Source organism: Mandrillus leucophaeus, unplaced genomic scaffold (genome assembly GCF_000951045.1).
Source record: "Mandrillus leucophaeus isolate KB7577 unplaced genomic scaffold, Mleu.le_1.0 Scaffold55, whole genome shotgun sequence".
Lineage (NCBI taxonomy): Eukaryota > Metazoa > Chordata > Mammalia > Primates > Cercopithecidae > Mandrillus > Mandrillus leucophaeus.
In genome coordinates this window covers 2,799,915-2,815,543 of record NW_012105919.1, presented here as the reverse complement: position 1 = coordinate 2,815,543, position 15,629 = coordinate 2,799,915, and the positions used below count along the sequence as shown (strand labels likewise).

General features: G+C 43.7%; 2 protein-coding genes across 2 annotated transcripts in view; both read right to left on the bottom strand.

The window, feature by feature from the left end:
* The window catches only part of LOC105552311 (disintegrin and metalloproteinase domain-containing protein 1b-like), a 6,899-nt gene extending 5,145 nt beyond the window's left edge, over positions 1 to 1,754 (bottom strand). Inside the window, exon 1 of the mRNA XM_011997937.1 lies at positions 1,735 to 1,754. Within this exon, the coding sequence (XP_011853327.1) occupies positions 1,735 to 1,754 (20 nt within the window). The remainder of the gene's footprint in view (positions 1 to 1,734) is intronic.
* Positions 1,755 to 12,948: 11,194 nt separating this feature from the next.
* Positions 12,949 to 15,426, bottom strand: LOC105552275 (disintegrin and metalloproteinase domain-containing protein 1a-like). Its single transcript, XM_011997891.1, has one exon. The coding sequence runs from the start codon at positions 15,424 to 15,426 to the stop codon at positions 12,949 to 12,951; it is 2,478 nt and encodes an 825-aa protein (XP_011853281.1).
* Positions 15,427 to 15,629: the final 203 nt, after the last annotated feature.

Sequence of the window (15,629 nt, the reverse complement as noted above, 5' to 3'; positions counted from 1 at the left end):
ATTCTCCTGCCTCAGCCTCCCGAGTAGTTGGGACTACAGGTGCCCGCCACCATGCCCAGCTAATTTTTTTGTATTTTTAGTGGAGATGGGTTTTCACCATGTTAGCCGGGATGGTCTTGATCTCCTGACCTCATGATCCACCCACCTCGGCCTCCCAAAGTGCTGGGATTACAGGCGTGAGACACCGTGCCGGGCCAAGATTATTCTTATGAGGCTGGGTGCTGTGGCTCACGCCTGTAATCCCAGCACTTTGGGAAGCCAAGGCAGGTGATCACCTGAGGTCAGGAGTTCGAGAGCAGCCTGGCCAACATGGCGAAACCCCATCTCTACTAAAAATACAAAAAATTAGCCGGGCGTGATGGCAGGTCCCTGTAATCCCACCTACTCAGGAGGCTGAGGCAGGAGAACTGTTTGAACCTGGGAGGTGGAGATTGCAGTGAGCCACAATCACACCATTGCACTCCAGCCTGGGTGACAGACCGAGACTCTGTCTTTAAAAAAAAAAAAAAAAAAAAAAAAAAAAAGAAAGAAACAAAGAAAAAAGCTGGGCGCGTCGGTGCATGCCTGCAGTTCCAGCTTCTCAGGAGGTTGAGGTAGGAGGTTTGCCTGAGACTGGGAAGTCAAGGTTGCAGTGAGCCACAATCACACCATTGCACTCCAGCCTGGGTGACAGACCGAGACTCTGTCTTTAAAAAAAAAAAAAAAAAAAAAAAAATTATTCTTATACTCATTGAAAAGTAGGTGTCCTAAAATCTCCCCTGTGTTAGAATATAATCTCCATGTTTTCAGTGACCACTTGTATTTGTTCATCCTGATACCACCATGTCTATAAGAGGTATTGTCTAAGAGTAGATTAAGAAGAACCATTTTTGAATGAATAAAGGACTCCTGGGTATGAGTGGTACAGGAGTGGTACAGCGGTGTGTTATTTGTACTTGTTGCATGCCTGCCCCAATGGCTAAAAATGTCTTCAGGGAAACCCACATGCTGACTGACCTATACTGACTAATGGCACATTCCTGATCTCCAGATTTACCTCCTACAGCATTTTGCTAGTCAGCTCCTCTCCTGATTTCTTCTTGCCTCATATTTCACTGAAAAAAAAAAAAAAATAGAAGAAAATGTCGCTCCCAGATGAATCCACCTCTATCTAAATTTTCCTGTTATGATGGATGAATCATCTATGGTCTTATGTAAGGTCAGTTCTTTCATTTTTATGTGAGGTCTCCTTTAATTTCAATTTCTTATGAACTTTGCTTTTACAATGGGCCCTTCTCTCTTCTAATCTTAAAAATGTGTTTGTCCACTGGATCAACCTTCTTATTTGTTGTACCTCCTCACCTTAAAAAAATTACTTCTTTCAGCCCACATCATTCTCCAGTAACCATCCAGATCTTGCCTCTGTTTTATAATGGCTTTTATAAAAAGTACATACTTGACCAGGTATCACTCACACCTGTAATTCCATCACTTTGGTGAGGTGAATGGACCATTTGAGCCAGGGGTTGGAGACCAGCCTGGGAAACATAGCGAAACCTCATCTCTACTAAAAATACAAAAATTAGCTAGGTATGGTGGCTTGTGCCTGTAGTCCCAGCTATTTGTGAGGGTGAAGCAGGAGGATTGCCGAAGCCCAGGAGTTGAAGGTTGCAGTGAGCCAAGATCCTGCCACTGCACTTCAGGATGGGCAACAGAGTGAGACACTGTCTCAAAAAAAAAAAAAAGTATACGTACTTGCTGTCTCCGTACTTCATCACCTATTATCTGTTTTCAACATTTTAAAATTCTGGAGTACTGCACATTCACTGAAATGTTGATTTTAAAAATAGATGTAGATTTTGGGGAATTATGAAAAATAGAAAAGCTATATAAGCATAATTTTGTTCGAACAACACTTTGAGCTCCACAGCAGTAACCTAGGTGCCCCTTTGTAATTACAAATTCCTCCTCCTGCACAGATACTCATGATCTTTTTTGTTTTTATTGTTACTTTTCTTTGAGACACAGGGTCCTGCTCTATCACCCAGGCTAGAGTGCAGTGGTGTGATCGTGGATCACTGCACCCCTGAACTCCTGAGTTCAAGCAATCCTCCTGCCTCAGCCTCCCACGTACCTGGGAGGATAAGTACATGCCAACACTCCTGGCTACTTTTTACTTTTGGATTTTTTTGTAAAGTAACAGCTTCCTCACATTTTCTTGTACTTTCACCTTCTAAATTTGCAACCTGTAACGTGTAGTTTCATTTCACCTGTCTTTAGACTTCATATGAATACATAAAAGTACAACTTTCTATGGGGCTTCTTTTATCCTGCAGTTCACTTAAGTTGCCTCCACATTATTGTGTGAAGCCAAAGTTCATTCCTCTCCATAGCACAACACTGGTATTTCTCTGTGTGAATCCTTTAAGATTCATGATCCTTTCTTTATCTGTTATCCTTTGCTTTCAGGGTATACCCATAAACACTGCTGCTGTGAATATTATTGTCTGTGTAACATGATGCAAATGCATATGACCTTGTACAGTATAAACCTAGAAGTAGATGCTAGGTTACAGGATAGGCAAAATTTCATAATAAATCATATTACAAAAGAATGTGCCAATTCACATTCCCAAAGCAGATTGGGAATCTCTAGCTGCTGCACACTCTCATTAAGAATTGGTGTTGTGACTCTTAAATTTTGCAAAGCTTGCGATATGCAATGATATTATTTTGTAGCTAGGCTTCGCATTTCTGTGAATACTGATCAGGATGAAGACCTTTACAAATGTTTATTGACCCATCCTTTCTATATTGATTCTGGTAGAATAAGGCTTTTATCCTTCCACCCCTATCCAGCTAACTGTTCTACTATAAGCTACTAGTGAATAACTCCATTGTCAAATCACATGATCAACACTCAGTCCTGTCTTTATGCAAACATGAACACCATTTGCTGAGGCAGGAGGATAGCTTGAGAGGAGCCCAGGCAACATAGTGAGGCCCCTTTTGTTTATTTATTTATTTATTTAGAGACAGAGTCTCACTTTGTTGCCCAGGCTGGAGTGCAGTGGCGTGATCTCGGCTCACCGCAACCTCTGCCTCCCGGGTTCAAGCGGTTCTCCTCCCTCAGCCTCCCAAGTAGCTGGGATTACAAGCGCCCACCACCACGCCAGGCTAATTTTTGTATTTTTAGTAGAGATGTGGTTTTGCCATCTCATTGGCCAGGCTGGTCTCGAACTCCTGACCTCAGGTGATCTGCCTGCCTTGGCCTCCCAAATTGCTGGAACTACAGGTGTGAGCCACTGTGCCTGGCCACAAGACCCATTTTCCATTTTTAAAAAAAAATTAGTGTGAGGTGCCTTATACATTAAGAGAATCACTCTGCCTGCTGGATGAACAACAGGCTGTAAGGGCAGTCAGAATGGAAGCAGAGGACTAGTTAAAGACTTGTACAGTTGACTGGGAGGAAGTTGAAGGTGACTTGTACAACACTGGAGAGTGGGGATGGGGTAAGAGGTCACTTTCTGGACATATGTTAAGCATAGAGCCAAGAGGATTTCCTGCTGAACTGGGTTTGTCATGAAAGCCCCTCCAGAAACACTTTCTTTTCTTGGTTTTCTGGACAGAGCTATCCCTTGCTGGTATTCTACCACAGTGTCCAGTCTTTCTGTGTCCCATCTTTCTCTGACTTATTTCCTGACACCACTGCCTCGTAGCAACAACTACATGTGGAATACCCTAGAGCTAAGTCCTCACCCAGTCCTCAGATCCCTTCTCTAGCTATAATCCCTCTCTAGGCAATGTCAACCACTCCCCATGGCTTGAAGTGTCACTGATGCATAGACAGCTCTCAAATATACTTCTCTCGATCATGTCTCTCCTGAAATCCAGACCCAGTCATCTTACTGCATAGCCGACATGCCTGCTTGGATGTTTAGCCGGCATCTCAAACTGTCAACACTTCCAACACCTGCTCTATCCAGACTCATCCCCATCTTAGTAAATGGCAACTCCGTTGTTGCAGTGGCTCGGGGCAAAGCCTCTGGAGCCATCCTGCTCTGCTTCCTTTATCTCACACTCTACATCTGCTCTCTCAGCCAACCCTTTAACTCCATCACACAGTATTTCCATATTCCAACCATTCTCACAGTACCACTCCAACCACCTTCCTACAAGCTTCCGACATCTCCTGCTTGGCAAATCACAGACACTGCTAAGCATTGTTGGCTTCTACAATGGATTGCCCATTGCCCTCTCCTGCCTGGTCCTCATATAGCAGATGAAGTACTCCTTCCATGCGTCTCAGCTCATATCACTCCTATGCTACAACCTTCCATGCTTGCCATCTCCACTGCAATAAAAACACCATTCCCTACCAAGGCTTTATGTGACCTGTGTCCACCCACAGCCCTCATTCACTGTTCTTCACACTGCTCACTCTGTCCAGAAGTGCCGACCCTCCTTGCTGTTCTTACGTGCTGAGCAAGCTCCTGTGTTAGGACCGTCTGCCTAGAGTTCCTTCTCCCTGGTTTGCCCATCCGCGGATACCTGCAGAGCTTTTCCCCTCATTTTCTACATGTCTCTCCTCAAATGACTCCTTATCAGACAGGGCCCTGTGACTACTGTTTAATATAGCACACCACCCTAACATCACTATCAATCCCCTTGCACTGCTCATTTTACTACACTGCACATAATGAAACTTGGCACATCATGTAGTTATCTGATTATTGCTCACCTGCCCCAACCCAAGTTTATAATTTTCATGGGAAGAGGCTTTGTCTTACTCACTGCCACATGCCATAGTGCCTAGAACTATGCATGACTAAAGTCTCAGTACAGAGTTGTGGAATGAATGAATGAATGAATGAATGAATGAAAACATAGGAAGCTACAGCAGGTGCAAGCCTCTCAGTACAATGGCACTTCTTTTAAAAAGTATAAATCTGGGCAGTCAAGGTCTGGTGTGGGCCGACAGATTTCCTCTGGAGATTTGGGCACTAAGAGCAGAAGACAGGGTCAGAAGAGGCAAAAGATCAGGATTCTTGATTTGGGATCCAAGAAACTAAATTGCTTTAATGTCACCATGGTCTTGAGTGAAGCGCTGAGGAAAGCAGGAAAGTCCATGCCAGCCTTAGCCATAACTGGGCCCAAAGCAGTGATTTTCAAGTTAACCAAACCTTGCTCCTAACCCACAGACATTTGCTATATAGTAGCAGAGCCGGAATATGTTTGCAAGTGATCACATAGTAGGTCAGAATGCCATATCAGAGAAATTCAGTATTATAAGTTGATGGTGATTAAATCTGATCGTTGCTGAACAATACACAATTAATAATACAATCTATATTCGTCATGGTGTTTGATTGGAGATCCATCAGCATTTATTTGAGCACAGGCTGTATGCCAGGTGCTGCACTAGATCATCTCACAAATACTCTGTGTGGCATCTTACTGAGGAAGAAACCCAGGTCTCAGGAAGTTCAGATCCATGTCTTAAGACCAAGCAGTGAGAACGTGACACCTGCTACTTAAGAATGTGGAACATGGAAGTCCCCTGATTTAGAACAAAGATGACTTTCTCCCTTTTAAAAAGGTTCATTTTTGCTCTAAAAAAATATCTTCCTAGTTGGACTTATTAGGCTAGCAAAACACAAGATGCAGAGCTGACATAGTTCTCATGTTCTTAGCATCCAAGGCAAGAAGAGAGCTCCTGGAGGGCTCAAGAAAGGTGTCTCAAATCTCTTCTCTTGAGTTGTTTCGTAAAACATTTTTAGGTATTTAGATTGGTTATAAACATGGCCAATGTACTGAGTCTAATCAGAAGTTGTCTGCTCTTGTAAAAGCTGATGAGCAAGATGAACAGGCTCTTATTTTAGGGTATTAGTGTAAAAATATAAAACTTTCTATTCAAACCCTTCATAGTTGTAAGATTTGATATACTTATATAATTTTATGGCAGCAGTTTTCATTTTTCCATAAAGAGATACTTGAATGTCTGGAGCTTTCCATGAATCCCGACATATCTGTTACCTCAAAGTAGGAACCCATTCTTACTTTTTTTTTTTTTTGAGACGGAGTCTCACTGTGTCGCCCAGATTGGAGTGCAGTGGCGCGATCTCGGCTCACTGCAAGCTCCGCCTCCCGGGTTTACGCCATTCTCCTGCCTCAGCCTCCCAAGTAGCTGGGACTACAGGCGCCCGCCACCTCGCCCAGCTAGTTTTTTGTATTTTTTAGTAGAGACGGGGTTTCACCGTGTTAGCCAGGATGGTCTCGATCTCCTGACCTCGTGATCCACCCGTCTCGGCCTCCCAAAGTGCTGGGATTACAGGCTTGTGCCACCACGCCCGGCCCATTCTTATTTTTTTAAACCAAATAACTAATTGGTGTCTTTTTGCTTTATCTTAGCATATATATTTGTGTCTCTGCCTGTTTATAATGACATAAGTTATTCATGGAAATAGAAAGGATGGCTTTGGGTGGGTAAATAGGATGGCAGTGGAGGGCATGAGGAAGAACTTTCTCTCCTGTTCCTTAGCACTGACACTATGCCTTTTTTATTTCTATCTTTCATGTGAAATTGTCTGCAACACCCAGCTCATGGCTATTAGATCCACTACCAGAGGAAATTTCGTGTGTCTCTTACAAGGTTTTGTTTCTATTTCTCCAGAATTGCGGTTCTGAGAACATGTCTCATGAGTAAACATATTTCTCACTCTCACAGTACCAATTGGAAATTTCACTTAATAAAGAAGCATATATTCTCCCTGTTGCCTAGAAAACAACCACCTGATGGTCTGTTTCGGACTGCCTCCTCTATAGGTTCTGCCTCACTTTCCATGAGTATCCTCAAGCCTTATTTCATCTGGGAAAGAAAGTTGAGAAAGATATGTGGGAGCAGTTTCAAGAGCCTCACCGGGACTGTGAGGGTTAAACTAAATAGGAATAGGGAAGAGTAAGGTCATTCCCTGGAAACAAGACCATGATCTGACCCAGAGTGGCAAATGGACATGATATGTGATTATGACAGACATGTTAGGCATGCTGATAGGAGGAAATACTTGTTTTCAGAAACCATAGACCATAATAGTTGGAAACAACCAGGGGGTCCTAGTCTTCACTGTCCTTCAGTGTCACACCGAGTTTACATTTTCTACTGTAGATAATGAGCAAGAAGTTAAAGTTCCTGGACTCCAGACTGTGATGACAAATGTGTGTCTGGGGAATCTTAGTAAGGATGTTAGAGAACCCAGTTAATTAGATTATAGCAATGAAACAGGCATGACATGTCAGACACTTGGTCAGTCATGATTCCATCTATGATGTTTTCCTTTGAATTTTTTTTTTGTTGAGATAGAGTCTCGCTTTGTAGCCCAGTCTGGAGTGCTGCGGTGTGATCTCGGCTTACTGCACCCTCCACCTCTTGGGTTCAAATGATTCATTCACGTGCCTCAGCTACCTGAGTAGCTGGGATTACAGGCTCGCACCACCAAACCCAGCTAATTTTTTGTATTTTTAGCAGAGTCAGGTTTTCACCATGTTTTCCAGGCTGGTCTCAAACTCCTGGCCTCAAGTGATCTGCCTGCCTCTGCTTCCCAAAGTGCTGACATTACAGGTGTGAGCCACGACACCCAGCCCTCCTTTGAAATATTTTTAAAAATATTTCCTAACTATGGGAAGTCACCATGGCTTTGTCATTGACAAATTCCTCCCAATATCCTCTGTTAGTCCATTTTCAGACTACTATAAAGAACTGCCTGAGACTGGGTAATTCATGAAAAAAAGAGTTTTAATTGACTCACAGTTTCACAGGCTTCTCAGGAAGCATGACTGGGAAGCCTCAGGAAACTTACAGCCATGGTTCAAGGTGAAGGGGAAGCAAGGACCTTCTTCACATGATAGCAGGAGAGACAGAGAGAGAGCGAAGGGGGAAGTGTGACACACTTTTTAACCATTAGATTTAATGAGAACTCACTCACTATCACAGAACAGCAAGGGGGAAATCCGCCCCCATGATCCAATCACCTCCAACCAGGCACCCCCCGCAATTGGACATGAGATTTGGGTGGGGACACAAATCCAAACCATATCACCCTCTTACACTTCATTCTGGCATGACCTCCTTATGTAAGACTCACATCTTTATTAAACACCATAAGTGAGTCTTTTTTTCATATTCCTGCCTAGCTCAAACATTTTTCAAGGATAATGTCCAAAAGCAGTATTAATATTAAAGCTACAGCACATTGCAACCTTATTCTTGGAAGAAATCGGCCCTTAATTTTGAAGAAACACTTCAGTGGGCACATTGACCCAATGGCAATACCAAAATGCTATTGTGGAATTAAGTTTGTAAACAAAAGAAGTTGACTTATTTATTTGTTTATTTATTTTATTTATTTTTTTGAGACAGAATCTCACTTTGTTGCCCAGGCTGGAGTGCCGTGGCACAATCTTGGCTCACTACAACCTCTGAAAAAGCTGATTTATTTTTGGCAAGCTAATATAACTCTTGAGATATTGAGATAATCTTCATTGTGTGCAGAATTGCATCCCTGTGAGGCCATAATGTCCTCTGGGTTTAAGGTCAGTCTTTACTTTTTCTTTAACTGAACCCCAGAGAAGGGAGTGCAGTATGACTCCAGGTTAGGAAGACATTTCATAAGGTATTCCTGAAGGGACAAGCAAAGATGTCAGATTGGGACCAAGGAGAGGGAGGGCCAATCCAAGTTTCCCAGGGAAGGGCTTGACCCCTGGGCTGTCCAGTAGCATTAATATCTGCAGCTTCCCATTTCTTTCTTTCCCACAGTGTATTTCCCTATGTTTTTTCCATGTCAGGATAAAAATCTAGAGCCTGGGCTTGGCTATACTTTGGTGAAGTAAAGGAAGGGCCTGGGTCTCCACTGGCCTGGGAGAGAACAGATAGGACAAGATTGGCCCAGAGAAGGCAGGTAAAGAACGGCAAGAAGTCACCACCAGAGTCTCCTGGGGTAGCACCTGGCTGAGTCACATGTGACCACCAATATTATTGTGTTGTCACTGGAAGGTACAAGCATTACTCAGAAGCCCCCAAATATTAACAGCAAGAGGCAAAAGAGTGTACTTCCTAAAGACAGTCATACATAATGCAGAAAGCTGCCCCTTGAACCCCAGAGATTTCAGGCCTACCATATCTTCTTTGCTCTGCCCACATTAAAACTGGTCACTTCCCTGTAATAGTCTATTCTAATGGACCTCAGCCTTCATGGCTAGAGTTTGGGGTTTCTAGACATTTTATAATTCATGTGAGAGTTTACAAACATGTCCAATTTTTTAACATCATTTCTGAGAACATTTATTCAAACACCAGTTCTAGGCAAGGCACAGTGGATTATACCTGTAATCCCAGCACTTTGGGAGGCCAGGGTAGGAGAATCACTTGAGGCAAGAAGTTTGAGACCAGCCTGTGTAACATAGTGAGACCCCCATGTCTTTAAAAAAAATTAAAAAATAAAAATAAAAATTGGCTGGGCGCAGTGGCTCACGCCTGTAATCCTAGCACTTTGGGAGGTCGAGGTGGGCAGATTGCCTGAGCTCAGGAGTTCGAGACCAGCCTGGACAACATGGAGAAACCCTGTCTCTACTAAAATACCAAAAAAAAAAAAAAAAAGAAAAAAAGAGAAATTAGCCAGGCATGGTCACAGGCATGTGACTGTAGTCCTAGCTGCTTGAGAAACTGAAGCAGGAGGATTGCTTGAGCCCAGGAGTTCGAGGATGCAGTAAGCTATGATTGCGTCACTGCACTCCAGCCTAGACAACAGAACTGGAACCTGTCTCAAAAACAAAAGAACAAAAACCAAACACTTGTTCTAATCTTGGTTTCCCATCTTCAACATGGTCTTCACAGGGTTTGAGCTACAACAAGGTTTGAGCTACAAACCCTAAAAATAAGGATAAACAATAAAATCTTAAAAGTCTATTACAAAAAGATTCCTTATTTGCTAAAATTTGTAACTTCTTTGTCCAAGGCTGTGAAATCGTGTATTGGCTTTATTTATTGATTCCCAATTATCTACTTGCCTTTTGGTCCTTAAAGAGCTCTATTAAATCAGCCAAGAATAATCATCCTGTGTGTAAATCATGATTTATATTGTGATTCCCTTACCCTTGATGCTTTAAATATGTGATGCTCATTCTCTTTCATTACAGTCACCATCAGCATGCCCACTATGAGGGTTACCCCTTCTGTAACCCTCTGTATAAGTTCTCTGTACAAGTGCTTTTCAGCATTTTCACTTTTTTTTTTTTTTTTTGAGATGGAGTTTCACTCTTGTTGCCCAGACTGGAGTGCAATGGTGTGATCTCGGCTTACCGCAACTCCGCCTCCCGGGTTCAAGCGATTCTCCTGCCTTGGCCTCCCCAGTAGCTGGGATTACAGGCATGCACCACCACGCCTGACTAATTTTGTGTTTTTAGTAGAGACGGGGTTTCTCCATGTAGGTCAGGCTGGTCTCAAAGCACCAACCTCAGGTAATCCGCCTGCCTCGGCCTCCCAAAATGCTGTGATTACAGACCTGAGCCTAGACACCTTTAGTTACACAGTTTCACTTTTGTCCTTAAAACTCTCAAGTGCTTACCAACTGATAGCATGAGTTCTTTCTTTTTTATTTTGTTTTTTTGAACCAGAATCTCATTCTGTTGCCCAGGCTGGAGTGTGGTGGTACGATTGTGGTCCACTTTAGCCTCTAACTCCTAGGCTCAAGGGAGCTTCTCGCCTCAGCCTCTGAAGTAGCTGGGACTACAGGTGCACACCAGCATGCCCAGCTAATTTTTAAAAATTTTCTTGGTAAATTTTTTTATGTTGCTCAGACAGGTCTCAAAGTCCTGGATTCAAGCCATCCTCTTACCTTGGCCTCTCAAAGTGCGCTATGATTACAGGCGTGAGTTCCCACACCCAGCCTGATACCATGGTCTCTCACTGTGAATTTTGATCTTTTGGCATAAAATTCATCCTGGATTTGATTATCAGAATCAGACCTGAGAACTTGTGACCTGGTTTTCCTACCTGTTTTCCTTGTAGTCACATATCCACAACTGAAAACTTTGTTTCGGATTTTGCTTTGAAGTTTTTATTCCACTTAGAGTAACTAACATAAGCTTCTTGAAAGCAGACAGCAGGTGTTATCCTTTGGTTTGCTCTGTTATCGCGCATAGAGTAGGCAGTTAGAAGAGAGGCTCGGCAAGTGTTTGCTTGGGGACTGATGCTCAGGACCTTCCCTGAGACAGAACATTTGCTCAGTCTGTAGCTCTGTTGTACCTGAGAAAGATTTTGCAAGTGCCATGCCTAGAGACTAGCAACCCCCCATATTTTGAGGTTGGCTCTGGTTAAGTCATTGACTTGGCCAACACTTATTGAGCACCTACCATGAGCTGGGCCCTCAGAGCTAAATAAGATGCCAACCTTATTGCCAGCCATCTGTCAGGATGTAGTAGGGGAAAAGACACTTTAATCCGTAATGACTACACAATGCCATAGGTTCATGATAGGATCGACATTTATTTGTATGGCTTTGGTTTCATTAGAGTCACTGAAGATAAAGCCGTGTTCTGGGAAGTTAAGGACATGTCTTTTCCCTCACTTTTTTTTTTTTTTTTTTTTGAGACAAAGTCTTGCTCTTGTCCCCAGGCTGGAGTGCGATGGCACGATCTCTGCTCACTGCAACCCTGGCCTCCTGGGTTCAAGCGATTCTCTTGCCTCAGCCGGGATTACAGGCGCCTGCCACCACTCCGGGCTAATTTTTGTATTTTTAGTAGAGACGGGGTTTCACCATGTTGGCCAGGTTAGTCTCCAACTCCTGACCTCAGGTGATCCACCCACCTCGGCCTCCTAAAAATTGCTGGGATTACAGGCATGGGCCACTGTGCCTGGCCTTTTTCTTAAAAAACTAAAGGAAAAGGTTCATGAGGCAGTAGATTCACTCATTCCTGGGGAGGGATGCAGGTCCCACGACTTACTGGCTAGCACTAGAGCAAACTCTTCAGTCTCTGTTTCCTCATGTACAAGTTGGAGGTTTCACAGGGCATTCGGGAGGATTAAATGAAGACAGTGAATGTAAGGTGTTTAGCACTGGGCCTGGCACAGAATGGAGAATGTTACTGTTATACTTACTATGTCCTTACTTCACAGAGAAATGACTACCATACTGAAAATTCTGTTACTTCTAATTCGAGATGTTCCTATCAATCATCAGTAAACAAAGTATGAACTTCAGTAGAATTATTAAGACAAAAAATGAAGAAACAAATCCTTCAAACAAGAAGTGAGCACCTTAGCAAGGGGCATCTTGCCTAGGTTGCCTTCCCATTCTTTAGGTATCTGGACTAAGAGTTTGAGAAGTGCCTGGATCAGGTCTAGCCTTTTCTAGAGAGCCCCCAAACATTAGGAGTCCCAATTATTAGGTCACAAAAAGCCTAACTTACATATTATCAACAAACAGGCGTTTCTGTAGCTTTATGTTAAAATATCATTTTATGAATAAACTTCACAGGGCAAATTAAAACAACACATCACATAAACAACTTTTGTAACATAATATGTAGTTATGATTGGGATATAAAATTCTAGAAAAGCAATATGTACATATGCAGATAGTATTGCATGTTAAACAAAGTAGATGGGAGATGGCATTACCTAAAAACAGGCAACTCAAAAATTGGTCCTAATAAGACAAGACATTGATAGGAATGCTTCAAAACAAAAATTTAATTAAAATGGTTTCATTAAATGTGATCGCATAAAAATAGTTTATCTTACATATAATTTTAAATTATAGGTACTCAATTACTAAATGTACTCAATTACTAAAATGAAGAAAGTAGAAAAAAATCCCTCCTTCCACATTAGTACATTTTACAGATTACAGACTTTTAGTCAGAAGTACAGCAGCATAAATGCCCACTTCATCTCTGAAGTACTGAGCCTCCTCCTCACCCAGTGTATCCGCTGTTAGGTTTATTGGACGACTCATTTTTTGCCTCTTCTTCCTGTCCTTTGCCTAGTTTCTGTTCTGGTGCAACCTCTTCTGGAGTTTCTTCTGTGTAACCTTGTGACCTCTGTAATATCTCCTTTCTAGCTCCCATACTGGCAAGAATAATTAGACCTGCAAATAATGCTAAAAGCAACAGGGGAACTATGTACACTAACTTCCCTAGGCTTTTGTTTTTATTATTACTCACGTCACCTCTTTGGGGATTACCATGACCAACAATATGATTTCTATTTTCTTCTCTACTTATAATTTCATCACTTGGCTTACCAGCAGGGCCACTGTCCACACTGCCTCCATTTCCTGGATTTTTACAGTCAGGAGGAGCAAAACCAGACCCACAATGGCAGTGCCTTAAATTGTTACAAACTCCTTTCCCATGACACGATTCCTCCGGTCTGCAGTCATACAGGAGTATGGAGTGATGAACGCAGGAGTAATCCATGCAGACTTTGTTTGGGGCACAAGAAGTGCCAACATGCACATTGCCATTATCAGGGGTATCAGTAATGTTATCGGCATCCATGCTCCAGCACCAGTCATTGTCATGAGGGACCTGGATCACTGTATGTTGAGCTTTGACTCGTGGTAAGGATTGAACACCTGTACATATGAGTTTCCCACAAAATACATTATCATCTGAACATGTAACATATGTTTGCTGATCCTCAGTGGGATGGCCGCAGTTTCCAAACCGGTCTCCTCTGGTATTCATTGAAATGTAACAGTCTTCCGGGGCAGATCTTGCAGGGTACCCATATATATTCACACATTGGTTATCAGGGTTCTTACACTGACCCCCAGAGCAATAGTGAATTCTATCACACAACGTGCCATCTTGCTTGTAGCTGTCTGCAGGGCATTCTGCAGAGCTACCGTCACAATATTCTGGGAGGTCACACTCATCCTGAGTAGGACGGCATAAAAACCCCTTCCTTCTGAAAGTGCAGTCCAGACAGCAGAGGCCATGGCTGCACTCAGCATGCTCCTTCAGAGTACATGTGGGATCACAGCATGGGTCGAGGTGACAGGCAGAACCACAGTCACACTCCTCCGTGTCCTCCACCACGCCATTTCCACAGGCAGAATCCCTACGCTTGCGGCCCCTGGGCCGTGGCTTGTTAAATAGGCAGGCCCCTTTGTGTTCTCGAAGGAACTGGTGGAAGTAGTCAGAGCTGCAGTTGCTGAAGCCACTTTCTTTTGTGATATTTTCATGCATGAGGCAAAAGTGCTTCTCTCTGCAAAAGCAGGCCGAGTGGTCGTGCTGAATACCCAGGTTGTGCCCGAGCTCATGGACCATCAGGGCTGCAAACAACAGCACATCTTCATGATGGAAGGATTCAACAGCTGCCGCAAAACCGCTTGAGCAGGCACCACTGAGAAAGGCCTGGCCCGTATTCTGTCCAGGATGATGCCCGACGATCATGTGGGCAACATCGTGCTTCGCACGACGGAAGAGCATCTCTTGTCTCCAGCGATTGAAATTCCTGAGTGTGATTTGCAAGTCCACTGCGACATCTATTAGGTCCCCCTCGGTCCAAATCTCCATTCCGGTCAGCACCACCTCTGTGTTTATTCTCCTAGTGAAGCTGTCGGCCAGAGCAATGACATCCACTACTCTCTGGACCGTCTCATTGATGTTACTGCCCCACATCTGGAACCGCTGGTTGTTGACCACGACAAACATCTCCACGTACTTGGTGTGTGACCACAAGTAGGACAGCGCCTGTAGATCACGAGGCTTCCTGCTCCCTTGTTGCCAGCTAGTGGACACCACATGGCTGTCTCTGGAAGTGACACCACAGGAGACTCGCGCTTCATGTGCCATGGTGTATAACACATGTTCAAACCGTCTTGAAGAGTCCATGGGCTCAATGCTGTAAGATTTTTCCTCCTTAATCAGGATGCCCCTGAGACCTGCACAGGTGTTGACAGAAACGAAAGAACCTGACACTCCTTCTATGTAGCCTTCATAGTGGCAGTCATGTGAGATGAAAGGCGATTCTTGCCCCAGGATGCCATTGTGGTAACTGTAGACTGGAAAGTTATTCACAAAATGGCTTCTTTTCACCTTCAGGTGAACCAAGTGCTTCTGGCCTTGCATAAGTAGCAAATAGGTTGCCTTTTCCACTGAGTCTTCACTTCCCCTGACCATCAGCCGCTTTGGGATGACTATTTCATAGGAAGAGTAATATACTGAAGCCATGTCACAGCATATGCTCGGGAGAAAAATTATCCCCAAAAGCAACATCATCCCCAGCCTGACACACGATTGACCTGGCACTAGCCCCAGCCTCAAATTTTTCATCTGGGGAGCCCAGGTCTGAAGCACCCTCCTAGCCTCGTACAACACCACATGGAGTTTCATCAGAGAAGACAGGAAGGAGGCAGAGTCTCTCACAGAGGCTGTCACTGACATGGCCCTAGGTAATCAGTTGATGATGCAACTTGTGTCCATGAGCAGCAGCTCTCCCTGACACGCAGACCGTCAGACACAGGTACTAGCCCCAGATCTATGCCGGCTGCGTGAAGCTACTTTCACCTCTGAAAGACCCAGCTTTCTGGCTGAGTCTCTGCCTAGTCTTCCGGGTCTATCTCATATCTTTCAGAAATTTTCCATAC

What these genes read in the sequence shown, in the direction of transcription:
- LOC105552275 (XM_011997891.1), bottom strand. Translation starts at nt 15,426, where the DNA reads ATGTCAGTGACAGCCTCTGTGAGAGACTCTGCCTCCTTCCTGTCTTCT.